The 25771-nt window shown below is 44.0% G+C and overlaps 2 protein-coding genes across 3 annotated transcripts in view; one reads left to right on the top strand and one right to left on the bottom strand.

Annotated features, from left to right (window-relative positions):
- Positions 1-25771, top strand: part of SYN2 (synapsin II) — a gene marked incomplete at its 5' end in the record, with an annotated part of 207011 nt that overhangs the window by 151534 nt on the left and 29706 nt on the right. Inside the window, 6 exons of the mRNA XM_040492166.1 lie at positions 3362-3419; positions 4734-4825; positions 7021-7177; positions 11432-11521; positions 22548-22610; positions 22995-23137. Of these exons, the coding sequence (XP_040348100.1) occupies positions 3362-3419; positions 4734-4825; positions 7021-7177; positions 11432-11521; positions 22548-22610; positions 22995-23137 (603 nt within the window). The remainder of the gene's footprint in view (positions 1-3361; positions 3420-4733; positions 4826-7020; positions 7178-11431; positions 11522-22547; positions 22611-22994; positions 23138-25771) is intronic.
- On the bottom strand, positions 8911-20058 carry TIMP4 (TIMP metallopeptidase inhibitor 4). Of its 2 annotated transcripts, XR_005795633.1 has the most exons (6): positions 19371-20058; positions 18088-18185; positions 17581-17695; positions 14836-14960; positions 9676-13964; positions 8911-9500 (listed from the first exon to the last, which is right to left on the bottom strand). XR_005795633.1 is itself a non-coding variant. In XM_040491944.1 (5 exons), the coding sequence occupies exons 1-5, from the start codon at positions 19507-19509 to the stop codon at positions 13767-13769; spliced, it is 675 nt and encodes a 224-aa protein (XP_040347878.1). In that variant the 5' UTR covers positions 19510-20058; the 3' UTR covers positions 8911-13766. The 2 variants fall into 2 exon arrangements, 1 of the variants encoding a protein (XP_040347878.1); XM_040491944.1 differs by having other exon boundaries at positions 8911-13964.

The following is a 25771-nucleotide window of genomic DNA, read 5'->3' as shown; positions in this document are numbered from 1 at the left end:
TTTTTTTTTTTTTTTAATGTTTATTTATTTATTTTGAGACAGAGCAAGGGAAGGGGAGAGAAAGAATTCCAAGCAGGCTCTGCACTGTCAGCACAGAGCCTGAGGCAGAGCTCAAGCTCAGGAACCCATGAGATCATGACCTGAGCCAAAATCAAGAGGCAAATGCTTAACCAGCTGAGCCACCCAGGTGCCCCTCTATGGATATATTCTTAAATGTTAGCCATTATAGCACTGTTTATAATGTCAAAAATAACCCCAAACTGGAAATCTAAACACTCACCAATATATATTGGTGAAATTACTGTATGACTTTCAAATAGAATTTCTTGCAACTATTAAAAAGAGGTCCATCAGTATGTGCTGAAAGCATATCACTAAGATGTTTTATCAAGTGCAATAAAAATCAAGATTCAAAAAAGAAGAGTTTATGTAGCATGATACTATATGTATGTATGAAGCATATATGTATGCAGATAACATACACACATTTTCCCCACACTGGAAGGATATCCTTGCAACTGGTAATGAGGATTATGTGTGATGAAAAAGGAATGGGAAAGGAGAAACTTATTTTTTATCTTATTCTTTTATGTGCTTTTGAAGGTAGATTTTGGTTGATTTCACCACATGACATACCTTTTTTGTTGTTGTTTAATTTAAGCCACTTGCCTAAGGTCACAGAGCCAGGAAAGGTTAAGGCTAGGATTTCAGAGCATTGTGATTCACAGCTTCTCTGGATTCTAACACACTGCCTCCTAACAGTGCTCTCTTAATATTAGCAGGTACTTCTGTCACTTCTGTCACTTGCTTGTAAGTTACAAGCAAGATTCTTCATAAAAATATCTGGAACCAAAATTTCCAAGGGCCAGAGCTGGGAGAATGTGCTCATTCTCCAGAAAACGTCTCTGCCCCATCCACTTGCTATCTCAGCTTCTTTTTTATAAGATTGGCTCAGCCAAGAGAGGTCAGTGACCCAGAGCCAGGAAACACAGACCAAGATTTTCAACAGGACAAATTACCTTAAGGAAAAAGCATTAAGATCATTGGAGAGGTGGGGCTGGGGAGAAGGCATGAAAACAGTATCGTTAGCTGACTTGGTCACTGGGCAGGTGCAGGAAGTGGCAGAGAAACCCAGCCAGAATCTATAAATATACTTCAGTATCAGTGTTTAAAACTCACAAAATAAGCAAGTGCAAGTGAATTAAAATACTTGGTGACACGTAAGCACCTAGATGTAAACTCTTAGTTCTAGGCTTAACTCCTATGAACTTTTCTGTGGTTTGGGCATATTATTTAACTGCTCTGGGTTTCAATTTCCCCATCAGTCAGATGGACAGCACTATCTGCCCTGGCTGCCTCACCAAGTTGTAAGGGACAAATAAGGCAAGGAATGTGCTTTGAAAGTGCAAGGTATCATACTGAATGAGAGGTTGTTGTTAATGGCTCTGAGACTTACCTCACAGAACAAGAGCTATTTTGAGACAGGAAGACAGAAGGAAGCATCAGAAAAGCATTGCTGATAACAAGGTAGACACACCTCATCAACACAAGAAAGGAACCTCTAGGGTCATTTACTCCATTTCTCCTTTTTATAGTCATGGAAAAGATCTCCAGAGTCAAAAATCTACAGAGCAGTGATAGTGCCACTATAGACTATCATTTAAATTCATAAATAAGATGGAACTGTAGCCAAGGAGACAGGATAGGGTACAGGCCCCTTGCTGGAGGGGCTTACAGACCTATGGATGTTGAACAGGGTTCTGTAAGCAAGCTGATGAAGCTCACTAAGGTATTGGAACAAAGGTTGGGGGGATAGGCTTCAGTGATCCAGCTCCAGGATGGCTGAGTACCTCTGGGGAGCAATTTAAGGGTGGCCAGAGACTTAGGACAAATGATAACTTCCTAGAACAGACTGTTCCAGAATCCAGAGAGGAAAGGAAATATCTTGGCCTCGTCCTGGGTAGTTCACAGGAACCAGGGTAGGAAGTATTTGTAGTGGAAATAGTGCTCACAACATCAAGTCCTTTTGAGCGGAAGAAGGAAAATAGGGAAAAAACATGCAATGTAGCACAAATGACGAGTCAGTTTTTGTAACGGTGGGAGTGAAGATGGAGAGAATGAATCAGCAGAGGGAGACAGTACCATACAGTCCCAAGGGCACTGAACCCACACGTGGGTGTGAATACTGACTGGCTCTGTCACTAACTTGCCATGTGACCTTGAATATGCCATTTTCCTCCTCTGAGTCTTGGTTTCCTCATCTCAGAAATGAATACCTTTCTGTCTCATAAGTTGTTATGAGGATTAAGAGAGATCTTCTTGAAAGCAATGTACATACAATTCCTGGAACATGATGTCCAATAAATGTTAATTTATCCCTTTATTTTGGAGAGGGACTTCTAGAAACCCACCAGTGAAATATGCTAATTTGAAATTTCAAGCACTGGGAAAGTGGGACCAACCCAGCTAACAGGTATAGTGTGGAAAGGCCCTTTTCCCATATGGAGAAGTAGCCTAAATGGACAGATAAGAAAATCTTATGGGGGTGAGGATGGGGAGTTAAGAGCAAAGTAGGAATGGATAGAAATATAAACATAAACACAGTCCACTTATGAGGGCTCTGAAGACACTGATGCATTAATATGACGTTCCTCTAGATCCATGACAAGATAGGAAGATAATAATTACTATATAACTCAGCCTGACTAATTTTCTTGACTGAAATTCAGAAATACAAGATAGGTTTTGTGTTCAATTATAGCAGCATTCCTCAGCCTCTTCCCTTTTAAAATTTATTTTCTGGTATAATTAACTCTGTCATTCATTGATTGTCCTTTAATCCTTATTTTGTTGGTTATATTTGCCTTTTAAATTATTAATTGCCTCAAATCCTTTTTGGAAGTATGGGTATGAAGGGGTAAAATGATAACAGTTTCTTTAAAAACTCCAAGGGCAGAGCCCAAGTAGAAAATCAGAGTGACTTGTGGGATAGAGGAAGATAAGCAAAGTATATGTGTAAGACTGACCTGCTCTTTACGAGGAATAACATTAGGGGAATCCCTACTTCTAGACTTCTTTTGTAGCCCAAAGACCAAGGATGTTATCATAAAAATTGCAAAATCTAGGAGTGAAAAAGTGCTTTGGATTATTTTATGTGTAGGCAAGCTGAGCATAAAGGAGAGGAAGTGGTTTGTTTGCTTGAGGCTGTCTCATGATGATCCAGTAGCTGAGTTATAGGGTCCAACCCTCTCATTCTGGGGTTCTCTCTACTATGGTCCTCTTCTTTATGATCGTGAATTCCTGATCTCAAACACTTCTATGATACTAATTTGTGTGGGTTTTTTTTCCCCCCTTTTTCCAGGGCCAAGTGCTTCCGGGGCAAAAAAGTCCTTGGAGATTATGATATCAAAGTGGAACAGGTAATCACCCTGAAGCCCAGAGTTACATCTGCATCATCATTATTCTTTCTTGACATCCCACAGTGAACCATCTAGTTCGTCAGAGTAGAGTTCAGTGTCTGTCACTGGATTCTAGGCTCTCCATCTCCTTCCCTCACCCCTCACCCTGGGGATTTTCTGCCTATGAGATATGGTTATGAAGGCTGCATTTCAACTTCCTGACTTTCTTTCATGGTGCTGGTGTCTGTAAAGAAGCGAGGAGTGTGGCTCTTAGGGACTTCTTGCAGTGCACAGTTCTCAGGCTGAGGAAAACCTTAGAGGAATGTCTTCCTGGGACACCGGCCATACCTCCGTATTGTTGGTTGCATGATTTTCCTGGGTTGGCACATATCTGGCATTCAGTTGTGCAGCCTCCAGTGGTGCCTATTCTGGGTGTGAGGCTACACTGCAGAGAGAATTTCAAAAGAACACCTTGTTTGTAATGTAGTAAAGTCCTGAAATCACCCCCCCCTTTTTTTTTAATCTTCCTCTACCCTTTGCATTGTAATAGATAGAGATAATTAAGTCCATTTGGGTGGAGAAGGGGTGTCCAGTTGAAACAATGCATGTATTTTCTATGTAATAATAGAAGTTACTTGTCATTCCTTACACAGAGTGCTGTGATTTACAGAGTACTCTCCTATGCATTGTTGCATTCAGTTCTTAAAACAACTTGTTAGATAGGCAGGGTTGATTACAAATTATTCCCATCTTATAAATGAAAGAAACCCTCCCCACCTCCCACCCCGAGAGGTGAAGTGACTTGCTTAAAGTCTTATGGAGCTAAATGGGGGCAGAGCAGAAGTAAAACCCGGTTGCCTAAACTAAAACCTGGTGTTTTTATGTTGAAACTGACAGAGGGCATGTTGCCTCAGTTTGTGTTCCTGCTCTGTAGAAAGTCAGCACAGGGGAGTCAGAACACCTGAGCTTTGCTCCAGTCTCTGCCAACACTAAGTTTTATTTTCCAGAAAAGTCACTTAACTGCTTCTTTGGTAAATAGGGAGAATTCTCTCTGTCCTTCTTGCCTCACAGAGTTGCTATGAGAGCTGGATGATATCAGTTTGTGAAAATATTTGAAAACTGAATAAATGTTTAGGGGAAAAGCTGCTGCTGCTCTGGGGAGAACTTGGCAAAGGATTGTGATCTTATTTCCCTACCGTTATTTTTATTTATTTATTTTTATTTTTATTTATTTATTTTTATTTTTATTTTTTTTACAATTTTAACTATAGTTAAAAAAAAACAAAACATGTAACATGTAATGTACCCTCTTAATCCCCTACTGTTATTTTCCAGGCAGAATTTTCAGAGCTCAACCTGGTGGCCCATGCAGATGGGACGTATGCTGTGGATATGCAGGTGCTCCGGAATGGCACAAAGGTTGTCCGGTAAGCTCCTTTCTGTCTTCAGGGTCACTGTCACAGTCTTCGGAGTTATTGTCTCTGGTTTGCAGAGGTGGTTTCAAAGTCAAGTGTTGGATTGAGAAGGCAGTGCTGTGTATATTGTACAGAAGTTAATGATGTGTGCTATGTACAAGTAGTAGAGGAAGGCGGAGAAAACTAAGGCAGAGCTCTTAGTCCATTGGTAGAGAAAGGACTCAGGACTCATTTAGATGTAACTAGAGTCCTATTAGGGGAGTTCTAGACCCCAGCACCCCTTCCACCAGTGTGATTTTGTGCTTTTATATTTTCCCTGGAAAATAGGATTCCTTCGCTTAAAAAAAAAGGTTTGAAAACCTCTGATCTAGTTCAGCCTTCTATTTTGCATTGATTTTCTTCAATTTACTCAGTGAGTTGCTGGCAGAACCTTGTGTTTCTCTATTCTCTTAACCCCTAGCCCTGTATTCTTTCAACCCCCATCCCTGTATTCTTTCTATATTCCTTAGTCCTGGGAATTCATAAGTCTGATAGGAAAGTCTAGGTTGGAAGGGACATTGTGGATGGAAGAAAATTTGCAGTTAACAGGACACTCACATGCCAGGTGGTGTGTTGGATCATATCACTTATAGATGTGATCAAATCTAATACAACAATTCTGTTAGGGGAGGTAATGAGAATTCCAGATTAGGAAAAATGGTTCCCACAGTGTCATTCTTCCGAGGGGTCCAGCATGGCATTAGGTTTTTAGACTTCAGAATCTTGCTCCAGGAAGAATCTTCACTTTATCCTCTTCCCTACCTCCATCTGCAGCATCCTGACACTGAGGTCTCCAGTGTCCAACAGGAACTGGCTCAGTGACAAGGAAGGCAAAACTCAGGTGTCGGGAACTTAACAACAGGGAAATGTAAACTCCTCTATCCTGGAGACTGAGGAGGACAGTAAAAGAGATGTCCGTTCAGGTAGGGAGTGAGCTCAAGAAAACGATGGGCTCCTCCAGCTGCAGGTAGAATGAGTCATAGGGATGCGTGCACAGAAGCAGGTGGTGACAGAAAGGTCCATAGTGGGTGTCAGGAGGGATCTGGCAAGAATAAGGCAGGCCCTTCCAGGTACGAGTGTAGGAACTTGAGAGCTGGCCTGTGTAGGAAGTCTGCAGCTCAGTTCCTGTAACTGATATGTAAATTTTGATCTCAGGCATATAGGCCGGAGCCAGTTTCCCAGAACTTGGGCACAAGGAAGTCAGAACAGCTCTAGCACATGCCATACTGACTTGATGCTAAGTCCCTTGCGTGACTGAGGAGGGCTTCTTCCAACCCCACATTAAAAAGACTGGTCTTTGAGGCCAGGTGGTACTGGAGCTGCAGATCAGGGTTGTATGGGTGGCCTGGGCAGAGAACCAAGTAGGTCACTGCATACCGTATGAAACTGGCAAGCTCTAGAGCCTTGAGGGTGGATGCTGCCACAGAACTGACTCTCTGGAAAGATGGGGTTCCTCTGGAGTCAGGGCATGAAGATGGAGCAGCTGAGGCAAGGAGCTTTGCTGGCTAGAGGGGAAACACAGGAAGCCTTCCCATGCATGGGAACATTCTGTACTCCTAGTGCTTCCTGTAGCCATTGCTCAACCTCAGTTCTTCGAGAAATATTTGCACCCCTCCCTAGCATACGCTTTGGAAGGATAACATCGGGAAGCTTGGCATCTGTTCTCAGTCAGCCTGAACCCTTATTCTCCTGGGGGCCTGATTAGCTTTAAGCAGTTGGAAGAGGGCACTGAGATCAGGGATCTCCGTGGCAGGGTTGTGAAGTCAGCCACATATGTTGTCCTTAGAGTCTTCTGGGATCCTCTTGGAGCACGAACTCTGAAGCCACAAGGAACTTCTGCTCTCACATTTCCCCATATTCTTGTTCATTTAAGGTGTATGGGTCTGAAAGTACTTCTTCCCTCCTGAGGAATTTGTACCTTAGAAAAGGACAATGCTTAATCCAGAGGAATAAGGGAACTTCATACATCTGTTCCTTAAATTTCCTCTGAGAAGTACCATAATACCTCACTTCCTAGTCCATCAAAGAATAATAATAATAAAATGAGGGGCTCACACCAGGTGGCCCTGAATATCCCTTTTCTATCTAGGGCTTTGGAAATAGGAGACGAGATGATGTGTGATCTGAGATGCTGGTTGATGGGAAACTTGCCTCTACATTTTTACCAGGTCCTTCCGGCCGGACTTTGTGCTTATCCGGCAGCATGCATTTGGCATGGCAGAGAATGAGGACTTCCGCCACCTGATTATTGGCATGCAGTATGCAGGCCTCCCCAGCATCAACTCACTGGAATCCATTTACAACTTCTGTGACAAGCCATGGGTGGTGAGTGAGATCCCCTTCTCCCCAGATCCTGTAGCTCCCAGTCCCCCAGGGGGGACCACTGATAATCAAGGCACATTAGGCAAAGCTGTGAGGATATGGGAGGAGCTTCAAATGGGACAAGGGGTAGGGTAGGCTCTCACAATAAAACATTATCATCATGGGCTGGGCTGCCTTTGCTGCAGAGTGGACCTTTGGTCTCACAACAAAGCCACACAAAGCTTCTATAAAGAAATCTTTACGAGTCGGTAGGCTGTGCCCTCAGCCATAAGATGCAACAATAAAAATACCTGTTTCTTGGCTCTGAAGGGCTATTAGAAAGGCCTGAGGCTGTGGGGACCCAGCTCCTATAACTGCGGCTCCAGCCTGCCCTCTTAGAAGGAAACACCTGCCCCTAATCACATCCTCTTCCTCTTGTTTTTCAAAAATCATTTCAGCTATCACACACTGACTTTCCAAGGGTGCAAGCTGCACACACTGTGAAGTTCTCCGACCCCAAGCCTCTCCACCACCCAGGGAGTTGGAAGGGGGTGTTTTTTAACAGGTGGAGCCATCACCTCTGCTCTTGACCTCTTCCTCACACCTGAATTCACAATATTTCCTGTTCTCTTACAAACCCAGGAGACCTGACAATGTAAGAGAAAGACCAATGAATGAGGAGTCAGAAGATCTGGGAGTTGCTGTGGTTGAGGAGGGCAGGTTGGGTTCCTGGTTACCAGTCATTCAGCCTTTCTCTTTGGATTGAGATACCTAAGAATCCCAGAGTTTTGCAGAAGCAGGCTAAAAGAATTATATGATTTGAATATGTTGCTAAGCACAGAAGATCATATTTGAGGCCTTCAAGTTTCTTCTCTGGGGACCCCCCTTTTCTCCTCAGTCACACAACCCTCCCTACTGCAAATAAGCCCTAATCCTTTCCTTCCCTACCTTTCCAATACCTGTTAGAATTTGGCTGCCTCCTAGCCACACAGGGTGATTCTGCAATTATTAGTTTTTTTCTTCTAACTAAACCTCTCTGTGCCTGGTTTCTTTGTCTGTAAAGTAGGAATAATAGCAGTGACTGTCACCAGTTTGTCAGCCTGGTTGTTACTGTCCCCTAGTATTTGGGATCCCTTAAAGAAACTAGTCCTCTGCTTTATGTTCCAAAACTATGCCAGAGGCCAGGGTGGGAGGATCAGGGAGCCTGTGCCTAGGGCTTTGCCCCTCCTGGGATCTGGGATCTGGTGAGGGTTCACATTCTCACCCATTCATAATCCCAGCACATTGCCTTTGGCATCACATGAGAACTGCAAGGCTCCCTGGCCAGACACCAAGTTCTCCCTTCATTTTCATTAGGCAGCTGCCACACTAATGGCATTTTATATATTGTTCTTTGCCTGTTAATGGGAGTGAACAAATTTGGTGACTGTGAAGGGAAGGTCCCTCTGAAATGATGACTTTGGTTCATATTTTCTATATTTCTTTATTGCGTTGCGAACTCAGGCTGCTTTCAGTGTGAGGCTTCAGTTGGATTGTCAAGGCTCTACCTTGCATCACCATGTCTCTGACCATATCTGCTATGGTCAAGAGACCTGCTTGGTCAAGGCAGGCACACTGGGATTTTGGAAACAGAAGTAGCCCTATCAATGAAGGTAGCATTCCAGAAGAAGCCAGAATGCCACCATCCCATATTGCTGCAATTTTATCTAAAAATCCTATCACTCTATCTAAGTTTTTTAGAGACAGAAGCACGAGAGTTGAATTAAAGCATTTATTTCCAGAAGTGCTAAGGATAACTTACTAAATTCAGACTTATCTTGAAATCTCATTTCTTCCAAAAAATCTTTCCCAATTCTCTGAAGAAGTGGTAAAATGAACATTATCTTCCTATTCATTGCCAACATCACCCCCAGCACCTAAATCCATTGTCTATGCATAGAGGAAATAACCCTTATCAGATATTACATTTGTTTAATTGGTAACTGTGTGCTTGTGACTTCATCTAAGTTTCCAAGGAGGCAGGGGTTAGATGCCAAACCCAGTACCTTGAGCAGACAGGTGGGGTGAGCTCCCAGGGATCTAACTAGTGCCTGGGAACTGGCTGCCATTTTAGTCTTGCTGTCCCAGGACTCTGGGATTCTGCCGTGGGCCTTCCTGGCATCGCTGTGGTGTCTGTGTAACTCTCCCACATGCTGGAAAGATAAAACCCCACATGCCTTGGTGCCATGCCAATGCGTGGGCTGCAGCAGGACAGAGGTTGTTAGGCAGAGCTGGCATCAGTTTGCTGGCGATGCTGGAGAGCGTTGGGAGCTCAGGAAGGTATCCAGAGGCAGAACAGGAGTCCAGCCTGGCCAAGGTGGGTAGACAGGACTTAAAGGTCAGATGGGGTGATGGAGAGAATCAGAGAAGGCAGGAAAAGTCTGAGGGGTTGGTCTTGACAGTCAAAGAAAGTTGACAAACCAAAGAATGGCAAGGACAGCAGGGTATACAGTGGAGAATGCATTGGGCAAGAAGAGACCTACCTGGGTGCTGTCCCAACTCCAGGTATCATCTGGGGGCCTATGCTTTCCTTTGCTTCTCTAGCCTCAGTCTCTTCATGTGTAAAATGAGATGTCTGGTCCAGAGACTCTGTGAAGTGTCTTTCAATAATAAAATCTTGGGGGCCTGAGAGTCCCTGACTCATAGTTTCAGTCCTGGAGGACTTCAAGATCCAGAGTCACTAGCCGTGTCACAAAGGGGAATGACCCAGAAATTCCAACATTTTCCAGCATTTCAAAAATAATAGGAAAATTCTGTCTTTGCCAACAAAAGGACCACAACATATGATCACTTAAACTGCACTTTGATGATGGAGTTTGGGAGGAAATATAATAAAATGATATTCCTTTATGGTAAAAAGTTTGAAGAACTGATCAAATTCATTCCTTTCATTTTATATATGAAGAAAATGAGGCCTGGAAAGGAGAAATCATTTGTTCAAGGGCACCCAGCAAGTTCAAGGCAGAACAAGAACCAGAAGACTCCAGTTTTCTAAAAACCCTGTTCTGAGCTTTTACTCCTCCCCTCATTCCCCTCTCCCCCCTCCCACCATCCTCACTAGCTCATACACCAACATCCCTTATACAGAATAGGACCTGAGCTTTTGAAAGATGTTCTAGCTTTTCTTTCTCTGATAAATGGAAGGCACGTTTGATCTGGCAACTTTTCCTTCTAGCAGTTCCAGGTATCAGTGGCTTAGAGTATAAACTAACCTAGTAGCACTAGAGGGAAGATGCTGGATTACCCCTACTGCCAGGGCACTGGGGATAGGTGTGTGGGTAGGGTGTATGAATGGATGGAGCAGAAAAGTCCTGTGTGTTTCCTGTGGGAAGGCATGGTCTTTGCAGAGTCTAAAAGGTAGCTACGTGAAAGAGTAGGAAGAGTTATATATTAGGAATAAAGGAGCCTTGGTTATGAATCCAGCTTAAGTATTATATGACTTTGGGCAAGTGACCTCACTGGGCTTCAGTTTCTTCCTTATAAACTGTGGGAGCAAGGTGCTCCAGGAGGTGCTAGATGTTTGCCAAAGGCTTTTCAACCCTCACATTGTAAGTATGTGTATCTCACCTCTTCTTCATAGAGTTATTCTGGTTTCTCATAGGTAAAGGGTCCAGTGAGTTGAGTTCTTAGATGAATAGGAAGTCCTGGAGAGACTGGGTCTGTCTATCCTGCATACCATGAGCATCAAAATCTTCCTAAAGAGCAGCTTTATTCATAACCTGCTGCTTAAATTCTTATGACTCCATACTGCCTGCAGAAAAAAGCTACCATTCCTTTCCTAGCATTTGAACTTTCAAGACTTGGCCCCATGTTACCTACCCAGCTTTATCACTTGCCATCTCTGGAGTGTTTTAGAGTTAGAGACCCAAATTTCAATCCCAGCTTCATCTCTTTGCAGCTCTGTGACTTTAGGCAACTTTTCTACTTTCTCTGAGCCTCATACGTAAAATGAAGAGGATAAAATACCTAGTTCATCAATTTGGTATGAGGACTGAATATCATTAAAATTGTATAATTATAAAATTCATTCAGTAATGAATGTTACTTCATTCTCTCTCCCTTCCCCAACTAATGCATATGTTCCCTAAAAATAAGAATTGTGCACCTCTTTTATATCCTCAGAGTGTTTTGCATAAAGCCCCCAACAGAGCAAATACTCAATAAATGTTTGTTATATAGATTGATGTTTGTCTGTTCCAGTTGTCTAGATAAGCTGAAACATTTGCTTCTCTTTTGCAGTTTGCCCAGCTGGTCGCCATCTACAAGACATTGGGAGGAGAAAAGTTCCCACTCATTGAGCAGACATACTACCCCAACCATAAAGAGATGGTAGGTGATTGAGTGGGGACTCTAGTCCCTCTGCTGTTTACATTCTGAGCTTAGCCTCATGGTGATTATGGGGCTCAAAAGAGGGCCTCGGCATTTTCAAAAGACACTCTGTTGGGGTTGAACTGTGGACCTGCTTTGTGGGGCTAGAGCAGCTGAATTTTAGCTGATAACCCCTTGTCTCCAAGGGGTTATTGGAGACTGAATAGTGAAGAGCAGAAACAAGGGCATTTTATCAAGCTGAGAAAGTAACAAACCTATGGATCAGCAATCAGAAGATCCCACTGTTTTGGATTCTAGCTCTGGCCCTGCCACAGGTCACTGGACTAGTTAGATTCCCTGTATGTCAGTTTCCCACTCGGAATGTTAAATGCACATAATTATTCCTGACCAGGATATCTAATATAGTACTTACAAAATGTGAATGAAATTCTTTAAGTAATAGCCTTCTGGAAAAGTGTGAAGCACTCCTCAGATGTAAGGTATTGTTCCTATTATTTTTCACCAGGCCCTTCCCTTGGCTTCCTCAAGATTACAGTCAGACTGGATTAACACTATGCCTTCTCTGAGGCCATACTAGGATATCAGAAGGAGCAGAGAGATGGTTTGGTTGGCTGGGACAGAGGCTATTGCTAATGTTTGTCCTTCATGACAACTTCTAGCTCTAGTTTAACTCCCTTCTTTCTCTCTGTCCCCACATCCTCTGCCCCAGGGTTGCATGGTCTGTTGGTGATCCTGCTTAACCCACCAATGAAGACTTACTGCCATAGCATTCCAGTATTGTACTCTGGGACAGAGATCATGTTTATTTCCCCTCTCACTCCCTACTCCAAAAGGGATCTCCATTTGAACCATTTCTGTGAATTATCTGGCATATTGTGCATGGGCCAAACCACACATAAAAGATGAATAGCATCCTTGAGCCTTGAAAAGAACTACCTCCTTCATTTTTGCCAGGGCAAGGCTCTGGAACTTTAAGCCCTCATCCTTAATAAATTCTTGAGATGAGCATAAGGGCTTTCCCTTTCAGGGCAAGCCAGGAAGCCTTGCACAGTCTAAGGAACCCTAAGGGGTCTGTGCCTTGGAGTTCTCAGGGACTCTAATACACAGTGGTGAGGGGACTGAGCTGAGGAGCAGACAGGGAACAAAGCTGGCTTTTTCCTGCCATAACACCTAGCAGGGCTGATCACTGAAAACAGTTGTAAGAGTTGCAAAGTATGTTCCCCATCTACCATCTTTTTCCCCCAAGGGCCCTTGTGTTATTTCTCTCCTGTCCTCTATCCTGAAATTTTCCCTCAAGAGATCTCTAAGATCCCTCCTAAGATCTCTCTGAGGTGTTAAGAGCTAAAGAGGAATTTCATCTCTACAAGAGAAAGGCTTTTTTTTTTTTTTTTTGGCTTAAAAAAATTCTGAATTAGGAATGAAAACATTAGTAATTGAGTAGAGAAGGACTTTCTAAAAGAAACAGGAGAAGCTTTATGCACATCAGTTGAAGGCATTAAGGATAATTAACCTGGAGAGGTAATACCTAAGTCTATTCTTGTCCACAGAGGTATGCTAACTGGGCCAGATCCTCTGCCAGGAATGACGTAGAGGGGAATTACAGCATGTGGAGGAAGGTTAGGCCACTGCAGGTCTCCCCCTGAATGACTCTGCACCCCTCAAGTCTCTACCCCAAACAGATGAAAGTATATGAGAGGATTAGGATGAGTGGGACATGAGTAGAGGACATACAGCCATAGTGTATTGTTCTTTTCACTCCTCCAAATCAGCTTGTTTCTGATTCTGTCAGCCCACCTTCTGGTATTGTACATCACAAGGCCACATCATCTCATATGTATAATAATCACCATTTCTCCCTTATCAGATCAGTTACAGTAAGAGAAAACACATTCTCCCAGGGAGAAAAGTGAATAGTTCTGGCTATAGAAAACAAACTAGCCAGAATCAAAACTTCAGTAGCAGAGCTTAGCTAGACTGAAAGGGTTTGGGAAGCAGGGGAGATGGGCTAAAGGCAGGCTAGAAAAGTCAAGTGACTTTTCCTGGCCTTTGACATCTTCTGGGATGGTGTTTGGATACAAGTTGTAACAAGCCCCATCCCTCCCCTAACACTAGCCACATCATCTACTTGGTACTTCCCATTGGCTGGCAGTGATGAGACAGGTGGTGATGGCCAGAGCTCCACAGGGAAGGAGAACTGGCTTAGGCTTCAGGACTCTTGAAGGAAAGTGGTGGTCATTGGCCCATACTAGGGCTGGATGATGTCAACAAACTCCTTCCTGAGGGGCAGGCGGCCCTGGTACCAGCTGCAGGTGCCATCGACATGCTTCATGCAGATATAATGCTGGGCCTGGTACCCATAGAGCTTCCGTTCCAACAGCCAGTCTGTCCAGAGGCACTCATTGGGGGCGGAGATGGTACAGGGCACTGTATAGCAGGTGGTAATCTAGGGTCATACCACATAACATCAATGTGAGTAGAGCGTCCTTTTTCCATTATTGCCTTTCAGACTCCTACATTATCTGTACAGCCCAGCTCAAATGCCCCAGACTTATAAAGCTTTTCCTAGCCCCCTAGTCCCCTTCCTCCTGAGCTCCCCATCCCTTATGCTCCTAATATATAGCATTGCCTGTCTGGCTTTTTTTTTTTTAATCTTTATTTTTGAGAGAAAGAGAGAGCACAAGTGGGGGAGAAACAGAGAGAGAGGGAGACACAGAATCCAAAGCAGGCTCCAGGCTCCGAGCTGTCAGCACAGAACCCAATGCGGGGCTCGAACTCATGAGCTATGAGGTCATGACCTGAGCTGAAGTTGGATGCTTAACCGACTGAGCCACCCAGGCAGGCGCCCCAGCATTTCCTGTCTAATGATGTTTCTGGAGTCAGACAGGCCTAACAGTCTTTACCACTGACCTTGAGCAAATCACTTCACTTCTTAAAGCATTAATTTCTTCACCTTAAAATGGAAATCTTAATTCTTCATAAATTTGTTATAAAGACTAAATTGAACATTTTAAATAAATAGACTATTATAAAGCCTGGCAAAAGTAGACTTTCATTAAATGATAGCTATATTATCTCAAACTTTATGTGATGGCTACCTTCCTAGCCAATATGTAAGTGCTTTGAGATCATGGACTATGGACCATCTTGCTTTCCCATCCCCAACTTCATACAGTGACTGATCCATGGCAGATTTCAAATATAGTATGGTAAGTGAATAAATGCATACACAAAGGAAGGAATACATGAAGAGTGAGACTGCAAGGCTCAGACCACCCCCCGTCCCCAAAAGACCTTGGAAATGGACATTCCCTTACTTGGCAGCCACAGTTCAGATGGTAGTGGTGATTCAGACTTTCTCTCTGCAAAAAGGACAGGTTCTCCCAAGGTTCGATGTAGTTACACAGATGGATGAAGACTTTTCCATCACTGAGGATCTGACCTTCAAGGGGAATGGAGGAAAACCTAGCATGAGGAATCTATTCATGGAGACCAGGAGCCCAGGTCCTCAAAGATACTGTCATTGCAGACTCTTCAATGGCTTTTTGATGGCAGTGTTGACTTGGGACTCAATGAAAGAACCAAAAAAAACTCTATAATTTTTACATCAAAGATATTAGCAGACTATGTTTGTATGAGAGAGAGTTGTGGGATGAAGACTTTTTCCTTAGCATGGTACAGAGAGAAAAACATGGGCTTTAAGGTCAGACGTTTGATGTAAACCCCTTCTTTTCTCTCATTTAGAGCTATGACCTTAAGAAAGTCATATAACTTCTCAGCGGGAACATGAAAGTAATAATTTGTTGTCAAGATTAAATGAGAGAATATCTGTAAAGTTCCCAGCACAGCTTGGGTCCACAGAAGGTTCCATAAATAATAGGTCCCTTCCTCTTTCCAACCCTTCCCAATAACTACACAACCTAATCTCCTGCCCTGTTGAAGCTTTTCTTGGTGAGTCTTTCTCCTTCCCCATAGGAAAATTCCCCCTCTTTACTTATCAAACTTTTCCCCTATCTTCCAAAGACTGTTTTCAGTACCACCTCATCCTCCTAGCCATCTCTGGCCACGCTCACTCACACCTCTCTTAGAACTTCAGTCATTCATTTACTCACTGAGCAACTACTATGACGTGGTACTAGAAATACAGAAATAAATATGACAGAATCTCTGCCCCCAAGGAGGCTTAATAAGCAGTAGGGCAGACAGATAAGTAGGTAAAAATTACACTGCTGTGTGATTATATACAAGATACAGTACAAGAATGAAACAAAGCATAATTATCTCTGTCTGTGGAAGGAGATGGGGACAAGGAAGGTGTCTCAGAGGAGATGATGCTTCTGTGGGGCCTTGAAGGGATGGATAGAAGTTCACTTGCAAGACACGTAAGGGAAAGGACTTCTGGACATTGGGACTACACTGTGCAGGGTGGCGGGGTGCAGCCCAGAAGAACACCTTCTGCAACTGCAAGTAGTTTAGTTCAGCTCTGGGGGGAAATGAGGGTCTGGGAACTGTCACTCACACACGACAGGAGACAAAGCTGGAGAGGTCGGCGTGTTCTGATCATAAGGGCTTTCAACATTAGGCAAAAGAGCTTCTGCTTTCTCCTGAAGAGCTTAGGTACCACTGATGATTCTTCAGCAGATTTGTGGGTTTTTTTATCCCCACTCTCAGTTAGATCTGACATTTTTGAGAGAAGAGGGCATGTCTCCTCCCCTTGATGCACCACAGTGCCTGGCAGAGGCAGGGCACATGGAAGAAATGAGGTGGCCTCATCTGCTAGTCCTGGGACCTAAAGGGCTCAGTGGCATGCCCTGCCTCTGTCTCTCCCATCCAGAGGCCCCCAGATTAACACAATTCCACATCCTTAGATCTGGGGAGCCCCTACCAGTGTGGCCTCCAGAGGCTATGACTTCTCAAGAGCCAAGCCTGGACTGTGAACTCTTTGGGGACTGTGACCTATCACTGAGTCTTGGCCCTCCTGCCCAAGGCCTGGCAGCAAGTAGGTGGTCATTATTGCTGAATGGATGGACAGATAATGTAAAGTCCTCCTGTTCTCCCCAACTGCTGTGTTTTTCTTTTCCTTGCCTTCTTTTCAAATATTTTTCATCCTTTAGGGGAAAGTTAGGTCCCACCAACAATTAGCTTCCCTAATTGTTTGCAACCACACAAATACCTATTTTCCTTGAACTCACAGCATAATTTAATATTGCATTCATTCACTTATGGAGTCATATTCTTGAGTGGTTCCTTGACTGTTATGTCCCAACCAATTGGATATGGAGACCTGCCTGGGCCCGAGTTCCTAGAGTTCATAACCATGTTAGATTCAAGGCTCCTGTTAAGACCTGTGATTTACTGTACCCCTAGAATATGGCCTGTGATGTGAGTTAGCCACAGAGGCACATTATGAGCCAAGAGCATGACCCAATATGGCTATCTAAAGTTACTGTAATAACTGTCATATGTGTGCTGGGGGGTGAGGTTGCACAGGCACAATCCTCGTTTACTCTGTGAAACCAAGACATCACCTGTAGTGCAGTGTCCAGTTTACGGTCCTGTGCTAGAGGAGGGACAGGCTATATCCCATTTGAGAAGGTGTCCAGGATAGGAAGGGGTCTTGGAACCACAGCCAGCAAGCCTGGAGCTAGAGTATTTGTATCCATGGTCCTCTGGCCTCTAAAGGATCATCATAGAGCAGAGGGCATAGCTGAACCCACAAAGGGCAGTTTCAAAGAGGCAGATTTTTGGCTCAAGGTGTCAAAAACCTTATACCAATTAAAACTGCTTAAAAATAGAACCAGCTGCCCTAGGCTGGGAGAGCAGTCTGTCCTTAAAATAGTGAAGCAGTAGCCAAGATCAGTGTAGTGAAGACTCTTGCATTGAAAGGAAGGTTAACACGGCTCCTCCCAACTCCGAGGCTGCCTCTTAGTAACACAACTCTGTTTTATGCCCAAGAAAATGCCACCTGGCTCAGCTTGCTGCCCAAGGACAGCCCTGACTCTTCCTTGGCTGCCTTCCTTAGGACAGAGACTGTTAGGGTTGCTTGTTGGTCTTTAACTTACCAGTCAAGAGATATTGCTTCTGGCTGTTAGCTTCTAGTTTTACACCACAGAGAGAGGAATCAAAAGGTGTATAGATATACTGAACATCCTTGACTTTCTCAAACCCTTTAAACATCTGAAAGGCAATTACCAAAAAAAAAAAAAAAAAAGCAGTATTGGGTCAGGAAGTATACTTTATATCTTAACAGGAAAAACCTCTCATTTCTCAATCTAAAAACATTAGGCAAAAGTCTAGTTCAGAATTTGGTAGCCCAGCTTCTCTCTTAAGAAAAATCTAAACCTTGGTTTATTCCAGTGAGAATACCTCCAGGATAGACAGCTGTAGGACTAGATGGACACTGAGGGTCTGTGGGCCCTGCTCCCAACACATCAACCACTTCCACTCCAGCATCAATACCCCAGGATCAATGAGCCAGTTGCCTGACCTACCAGCCCAACTCCCAGTAGACAGACCCCACTCCTCCCAGCAGCCCAAGGAGGTTAATGCCCTGTCCTGTCCCCATGTACCTTTATCTGTTTGATTTCATACCGGATCATTTTTTGAGTGTCAGTGGGGTCTGCACTGGCAGGAACTACCTTCTCACTGGAGATTTTGGCCCGTATGGCTGCATAAAAAGAGAAGAGAGGGGACCTTCAGCAACCTGTGGGAGCAGTCCACCTGGTATCTGAATGACCTGAGGCCCCTGGAGAATTTTATAAGGGAATTCTAGGTTTAGGTCTCATTGGGTTGTGAGGGGGACCATTTTGTGTAAGAGTGGGGGCCCAAAAACAATTCCTCTGCAGTTACTGAAAGTTCCAAACCCCTCAGGCCTGCTGGGTCCTACAATCTTTAGAGTTTACCTGCTAGTTTTGAGAGTCTAGTTTTCCATAGCCCAGATTGCAGTGGGTTGAAGGTAGGTACCAGGGTAGAGGAGGGAGAAGATGCCCCTTGAGTTTGCAGTCTTCTACCTATGTAGCCTGAGGCCTCAACAGAGCCCACGCAGAGCTGACATTAGTAAATGTTTATTGAATTAATAAATATGTTCTGACCCTGCACAGTTTGTCTCTTGCCATGTGGGCATTAATCAAAAACTGGCTGTAAAGTTCTTCCTCTGTGCCTGGCCCAACGCTAGGTACTAGGTCTGTAAACATGATTAAGCATCACCTATCCTGCAGGACTCTTGGTCTAGTATAGAACACTTACAAAGAACAACAGCACAGCATGGTGGGAACACAAAAATGTAAGAGATACTGTGGTAGCACCAAGGAGTCCAAAAGTCTTCAGAGGAGAGATACCTGAGTAAGAACTTGAAGGATAAATTGGAGTTTGCCGGGAATTTAAGGGTGTGGGGGAAGGGCATTCCAGGCAGAGGAAAGAGAAAAAGGGCAAAAGGTGTGTCTTGGGGTTTGGGGGGCGGCCTGGAGACAACATCAGTTACAGGCTTGGAAACAGTGGATGTTTATAATGAAAGCCCAATCCCCTGGCTCCTGGCTCCCCTTCCCTGCATCCAGTAGTTCAGAATAATCACTGCATAGCTCTTGTCATTGTTCTTCAACGACACTCCATAATTTCAGTAGGCAGGGGTGAGGGGGTCGCTATAGGGGTCCCTTTGACTGTCTTTCATTTCCTTGCAACTTGCAAGGTTGCTATGGCACCGGCCCTGCCCCACCCATCAGCCCCAATAGGAGGCAACTGGTGCAGTATTTGATCTCCTCCCTCTCCCTGCAGACTACAGGTTTGCAGCTTGGCCCCATACCAACCCCACACAACCACCCCCCGCTGTGGACCTCACAGGCCTCCGGCGACTCACCGAGCGCTGAGTGGCAGACGTGCTGCTGGGGGTGCGCAGGGGCGCAGCTGCACGCCTCGCTCATCCCTGGCGGCCGCAGCAGTGCCAGCAGCCGCAGCAACAGCGCCCAGCTCGGCGCGGTCCGGAGGCTCCGGGGCATGACACCGCAAATCCCTGCTGAGCCTGTGGGGTCTGTCGGACCAAACAGGCCCTCCAGGGTTCATCCAGAACGCGTCGCGCCCCTTGCCCCAGGCTTTTTGAGGTGGACCTAGGGCCAATCCCGCCCGGATGGGCTCCTCCCTCCTTTGGCTGTAGGCCAGCCACGGCTGCAGGACCCGCAGCCCTCCTGACTGGCAGGCTCAGTAAGATGAAGAGGGAAGCCAGGAGAGAGGCCCTTAGCCTCTATTTCCCTGCCCAAGCAATTAAGCCTTATAGAAGTAGAGGGAAGGCACTGGGAAAGGGGATGGTGTCAAGGCGGAAAGACAGAAAGCGCAACAAAGACAAATGCATGAGGGCAGAAAGACAGAGGGGCTGTGATTCAAGCTGAAGGAACAAGGGTGAGGAGAGCACAAACAGAAAGTGAGACAGGCAGAGTCAGAGAGAGGCAGACGGAATTACAACAGGCAAAAGAGACAGTGACAGAGAGGACGGACCCCTTGCTGAGCTGCACACTGGGAATGAGACAAGCTACTCAGGGCTTCTTTCAGCTGCAGGAAGTGTTTTCAATGCCCTATTTATGAGGCTCCAAAGCAACAGCAAACAGTAATGGAATAGGACAGAGAAAGTTGGGGTGTGTGTGTGTGTGTGTCTTGGCTCTGTCGGCTGGGGGGTGGGGCGAGATGTCAGAGAAAGCAGCCAGTGCTTTTAGAAACCTTTTCCCATGTCCAGAGCCTCAGACTCTGCAGATGGCTGAGGACAGTGCTCTTGGTGGGGGCTCAAAGCGCAGGGTATCCCAACACTCAGGGCAAACCTGGGACCTCAAAGTCCTCTCCAGACCGTAGGCCACACTGATTGCTATATTCTGTCATTACTCGCTGGAGAGACTGTGTCTTGTCATAAAAGGTGGAGCAGCTTAGAAAACAAAGAAGCAAGCAAGGTACATGGGGTCACTTCAACCAGAACCATGCCCTCTATGTTTGACAGAGCACAATGCTCCAAGTCTCCAAATAGAAAGAGATACATGAGATTATTGCAGGATGTTTCCACACAGTGCTGGACTAGAAGGTAGGAGGCTGGGTTCCGATTGTGTCACAAGGTAGCTTTGCAGCCTTTGCCTCTCTGGGCCTCGCTTTCTTCTCCATAAAATTGGCTTGAACTACATCTTTCCAAGGCCCTTTTGCCCCAGCTTCAACCGGCCTCATCCAGGAACCCTGAAATCCTCAGATCAGGTACTCCCAGTATCTTGTCACACTTAGGATTCCCATGGGAATCTGACTTTTCATCAGAGTCAACTTTAATTTTTTCTGAAGACTTCTCATTTTGATGTGGAAATGATGTTTGAAAAGAAGTAAATTGAAGGAGAGCTGAGTCTGACTGAGAAAGATGAGATCTGGTGACCAGGTTGGTTCTTCATATAACACCCAGACCAAGATAGAGCCTGACGTATTTATTATTGGACGGACCCCAAAAAGCATCCACTCCAGTCTCTTCATTTGGCAGATGTGAAGACAGAGTCTCAGTGAGGTAAAGTGACTTTCAGAAACCAATAGCAAAGAGGACTAGAATGCAAGTCTCCTGATATATGCAGGGAGCCCTCCAACATGGTACTTCCTCCGTCCTCACTTTGTAACCACTTGAAATCCTGCCTTTGGAGGGTAGTTCTCCTTTTAAGTTTCTGTTGTCCCTCTGTTAAAATATGGCTACTTCAAGATAGAGTTTAAGGATGTCTTTCAAAAGATACACATGTTGAATTCTTATGTCAGCTCTCTTCCGAACTCCAAACTGGGCAGAAAGAGACCTTAGCATACTAAGCTGTGTTTGGTGGTGAGTTTGGGGTGTTGGTGAGCAGCGCAGACAGTGTGAAAGAGAGGGAGAAAAGCCAGGTTCAGTACAGGAAAGCTGGAGGTTTGAAGGGGGAGGGAAGGGTACTAAAAGGTACATGACAAAAAGGGCATTAAGATTCCAAAGATACTGTTCTTGGGGCACCTGGGTGGCTCAGAGGGTTAAGCGTCAGCTCAGGTCATGATCTCCCAGTTAGTGAGTCAGAGCCCCACGTTGGGCTCTGTGCTGATAGCTTGGAGCCCGGAGCCTGCTTCAGATTCTGTGTCTCCCTTTCTTTGTGCCTCTCTCCTGCTAGTGCTCTCTCTCTCTCTCAAGAATAAATAGACATTAAAAAAATTTTTTAAAAAAACACAAAGATACATTTCTTTCTTTTTTTTTTTTAATGTTTACTTTTTTAGTTTTGAGAGAGAGAGTGAGCAATTGGGGAAGGGGCAGAGAGAGAGGGGGACAGATGATCCTAAGTGGGCTCTGTCCTGACAGCAGAGAGACTGATGAGGGGCTTGAACTCACGAACCATGAGATCATGGCCTGAGCTGGAGTTGGACGCTTAACTAACTGAGCCACCCAGTAGCCCCGGTACATTTCTTTTCAAATTCAGGTTTATTAAAATACAACTTACAGGGGCGCCTGGGTGGCTCAGTCGGTTAAGCGGCTGACTTTGGCTCAGGTCATGATCTCGCGGTCCGTGAGTTCGAGCCCCACGTTGGGCTCTGTGCTGACAGCTCAGAGCCTGGAGCCTGTTTCAGATTCTGTGTCTCCCTCTCTCTGACCCTCCCCCATTCATGCTCTGTCTTTCTCTGTCTCAAAGATAAATAAACGTTAAAAAAAATTAAAAAAAAAATACAACTTACATACAGCAAAATTCACCCTTTCAAAGATTATTTATTTATTTATTTATTTATTTATTTATTTATTTATTTTTACTTCTCTTTGGCTAAGGACAGGTCCTGCCCAGAGTTTGTCTAATGCAGAGAAGGTTGAAGCAATGAATTTTAAAGATGTAAAGAGTACTCAGTGGCAGAGAGGGGCAAGTCACTGTCACTCTATGGGCCTCAGTTTTTTAATTTGTCAACCAAGTAGGTTGGGCTGGTACTTTAAAGGGCCCTTCCAAGGGTATTACCAAGAAAAATACTTGTAAGATTCCACAGAGAGTGAGGCACACTCTGACCAGTTCATTCCTTTCTCCTCTGCTTTCAGCTGACACTGCCTACATTCCCTGTGGTGGTGAAGATTGGCCATGCTCACTCAGGCATGGGCAAGGTAAGGCCAGGGTTTGCTGCACTTTGGGGTTGAGGCCAAGAAGGGTAATTTTAAGAGAGCCTGGTTATGGACTGTTCTGCCTCCTTTCTCTATGAATTCTTTCCAAGGAGGTGATTTGGCTCCTCTGAAGGCATGAGTGTTACCCAAACAGACTTTTTCTAACAAACAGAGTACAGGCTTGGGCCTTGGGCCCTTTGTAGCAAGTGTGGGTCCTGAGTTCTAGGAGGGAAAGCTAGAGAGGAAGGGCTTCCTCTGGAGATGTGGCATCCAGGTTTGCATCTGGATGAGCAACATCTTGATGGGTTTAGCTCAGGGTTGTTGTGATTCTCAGTATCTGCATTTGTGTGTCTCCTTTTCTCCCTCTCTGCCTTGCTTCAACATTAGGTCAAAGTGGAAAACCACTACGACTTCCAGGACATTGCTAGTGTGGTGGCTCTCACCCAGACCTATGCCACAGCAGAGCCTTTTATTGATGCCAAGTATGACATCCGGGTCCAGAAGATAGGCAACAACTACAAGGCTTATATGTGAGTGGGGTTGGGGTCTCAGCACATACTCTTCAATTTCTCCTCAGCCCAGTGGAAAATCTGAGGCTCCAGGTAGCAGTCAACTCTCAGTTTAACCTCATCTGGCCCAAAAGGCAGAGAATAGAAAGAGAGTGCCATATAAGTCAGGGACTCCTAGCCTGAGTTCCTTTCATGTCAGAGGAGGGCCCATGAACTAAGATGAGAAATAAAATTAATATTTATTTTCACTAGCCTCTAAGTGAAATTTGGCATCTCCTCAGTTATAAACCAAGACAACAGGCTACAGTAGTAGTAACAGCACATGTGACCTTGTCACTAAAGGTAATCACAGAGATTTTGGGGTTTTTTTCCCCAGATTTTTGTTTACATTCTAGTTCATTAACATATAGTATAGTGTTGGTTTCAGGAGCAGAATTTAGTGATTCATCACTTACATATAACACCCAGTACTCATCATAACAAGTGCCCTCCTTAATACCCATCACCCACATAACCCATCTCCCACTCAACTCTCTCCATCAACCCTCAATTTGTTCTTTTTTGTTAAGAGTGTTTTATGGTTTGCCTCCCTCTCTCTTTTTTTTTTTTTTTCCCCTTCCCATATATTCATCTATGTTGTTTCCTAAATTTCACACAGGAGTGAAATTATATGGTATTTGTCTTTCTCTAATTGACTTATTTCTTAGTATAATACACTCTAGCTCCATCCATGTCATTGCAAATGGCAAGATTTCATTCTTTCTTTTTTTTATTTTAATTTTGAGAGAGAGACACAGTATGAATGGGGTAGGAGCAGAGAGAGAGAGAGACACAGAATCTGAAGCAGGCTCCAGACTCTGAGCTATTGGCACAGAGCCTAATGTGGGGCTCGAACTCATGGACCGTGAGATCATGACCTGAGTCAAAGTCAGACACTTACCCTTAACCAACTGAGCTACCCAGGCACCCTGAGATTTCATTCTTTTTGATGGCTGAGTAATATTCCTGTGTGTGTGTGTGTGTGTGTGTGTGTGTGTGTGTGTACATACCACATCTTCTTTATCTATTCATCAGTCGATGGACATTTGAGCTCTTATGTTGCTATAAACATTGGGGTACATGTATCCCTTCAAATCTGCATTTTTGTATCCTTTGGGCAAACACCTAGAAGTTCAGTTGCTGGATCATAGGTTAGTTCTATCTTTAACTTTTTGAAGAACTTCCATACTCTTTTCCAGAATGGCTTCATCAGTTTTCATTCCCACCAACAATGTAAGAGACTTCCCCTTTCTCTGCATCTTTAGCAACATTTGTTGTTCCTTGTGTTGTTCATTTTAGCCATTCTGACAGGTGTGAGGTGGTATCTCATCGTGGTTTTGATTTGTATTTCCCCGATGGTGAGTGATGTTGAGCATGTGTCTATTAGCTATCTGGATGTCTTCTTTAGAAAAGTATCTATTAATGCCTTCTGCCCATTTCTTCACTGGATTATTTGTTTTTTGAATGTTGAATTTGTTAAGTTCTTTATATATTTTGGATACTAACCCTTTATTAGATATGTCATTTGCAAATTTCTTCTCTCATTCCACAGCCTGCCTTTTAATGTTGTTGATTCTTTCCTTTGCCATGCAGAAGCTTTTTATTTTGATGCGGTCCCCAAAGTTCATTTTTGCTTTTGTTTCCCTTGCCTCTGGTGACATGTCTAGTAAGAAGTTGCCCTGGCCAAGGTCAAAGAGGTTGCTCTCTGTGTTCTCCTCTGGGATTTTGATGGTTTCCTGTCTCAGATTTAGATCTTTTATCCATTTTGAATTTATTTTTGTGTGTGATGTAAGAAAGTGGTCCAGTTTCATTCTTTTACATGTTGCCATCCATTTTTCCCAACACCCTTTGTTGAAGACACTGTCTTTTTTCTATTGGATATTTTTTCCTGCTTTGTTGAAGATTAGTTAACCATATAACTGTGGGTCCATTTCTGGGTTTTCTATTCTGTTCCATTGATCTATGTGTCTGTTTTTGTGCCAGTAACTTACTGTCTTGATGACTACAGCTTTGTAATATAGCTTAAAGTCCACAATCATGATGCCTTCAACTTTGCTTTTCTTTTTCAGGATTGCTTTGGCTATTTGAGGTCTTTTGTTGTTCCATACAAATTTTAGGACTGTTCATTCTAATTCTGTGAAAAATGCTGGTGGTATTTTGGTAGGGATTACATTAAATGTGTAGACTGCTTTGGGCAGTATAGACATTTTAACAATGTTTGTTCTTCCAATCCATAAGCATGGAATTTTTTCCCATTTCTTTTTGTCACCTTCAATTTCTTTTGTAAGTGTTCTATAGTTTTCAGAGTACAGATCTTTTACCTCTTTGGTTAGGTTTATTCCTAGGTATATAATTGTTTTTGATGCAATGATCAATTCCTTGATTTCTTTTTCTGCTATTTCATTATTGGTGTTTAGAAATGCAACAGGTTTCTGTACATTGACTTTATATTCTGCAACTTTGCTGAATTCATGTATTAGTTCCAGCAAGTTTTTCATGGACTGTGTCAGGTTTTCTACCTAGAGTATCATGTCATCTACAAATAGTGAAAGTTTGACTTCTTTCTTGCCAATTTGGAGGCCTTTTATTTCTTTTTGTTATCTGATTGGTGAGGCT

This window comes from Herpailurus yagouaroundi, unplaced genomic scaffold (assembly GCF_014898765.1).
Source record: "Herpailurus yagouaroundi ecotype Mexico unplaced genomic scaffold, PumYag 183, whole genome shotgun sequence".
Lineage (NCBI taxonomy): Eukaryota > Metazoa > Chordata > Mammalia > Carnivora > Felidae > Herpailurus > Herpailurus yagouaroundi.
The sequence above is the reverse complement of the archived record's forward strand: the minus strand, read 5'-3'. Positions and strand labels throughout refer to the sequence as shown.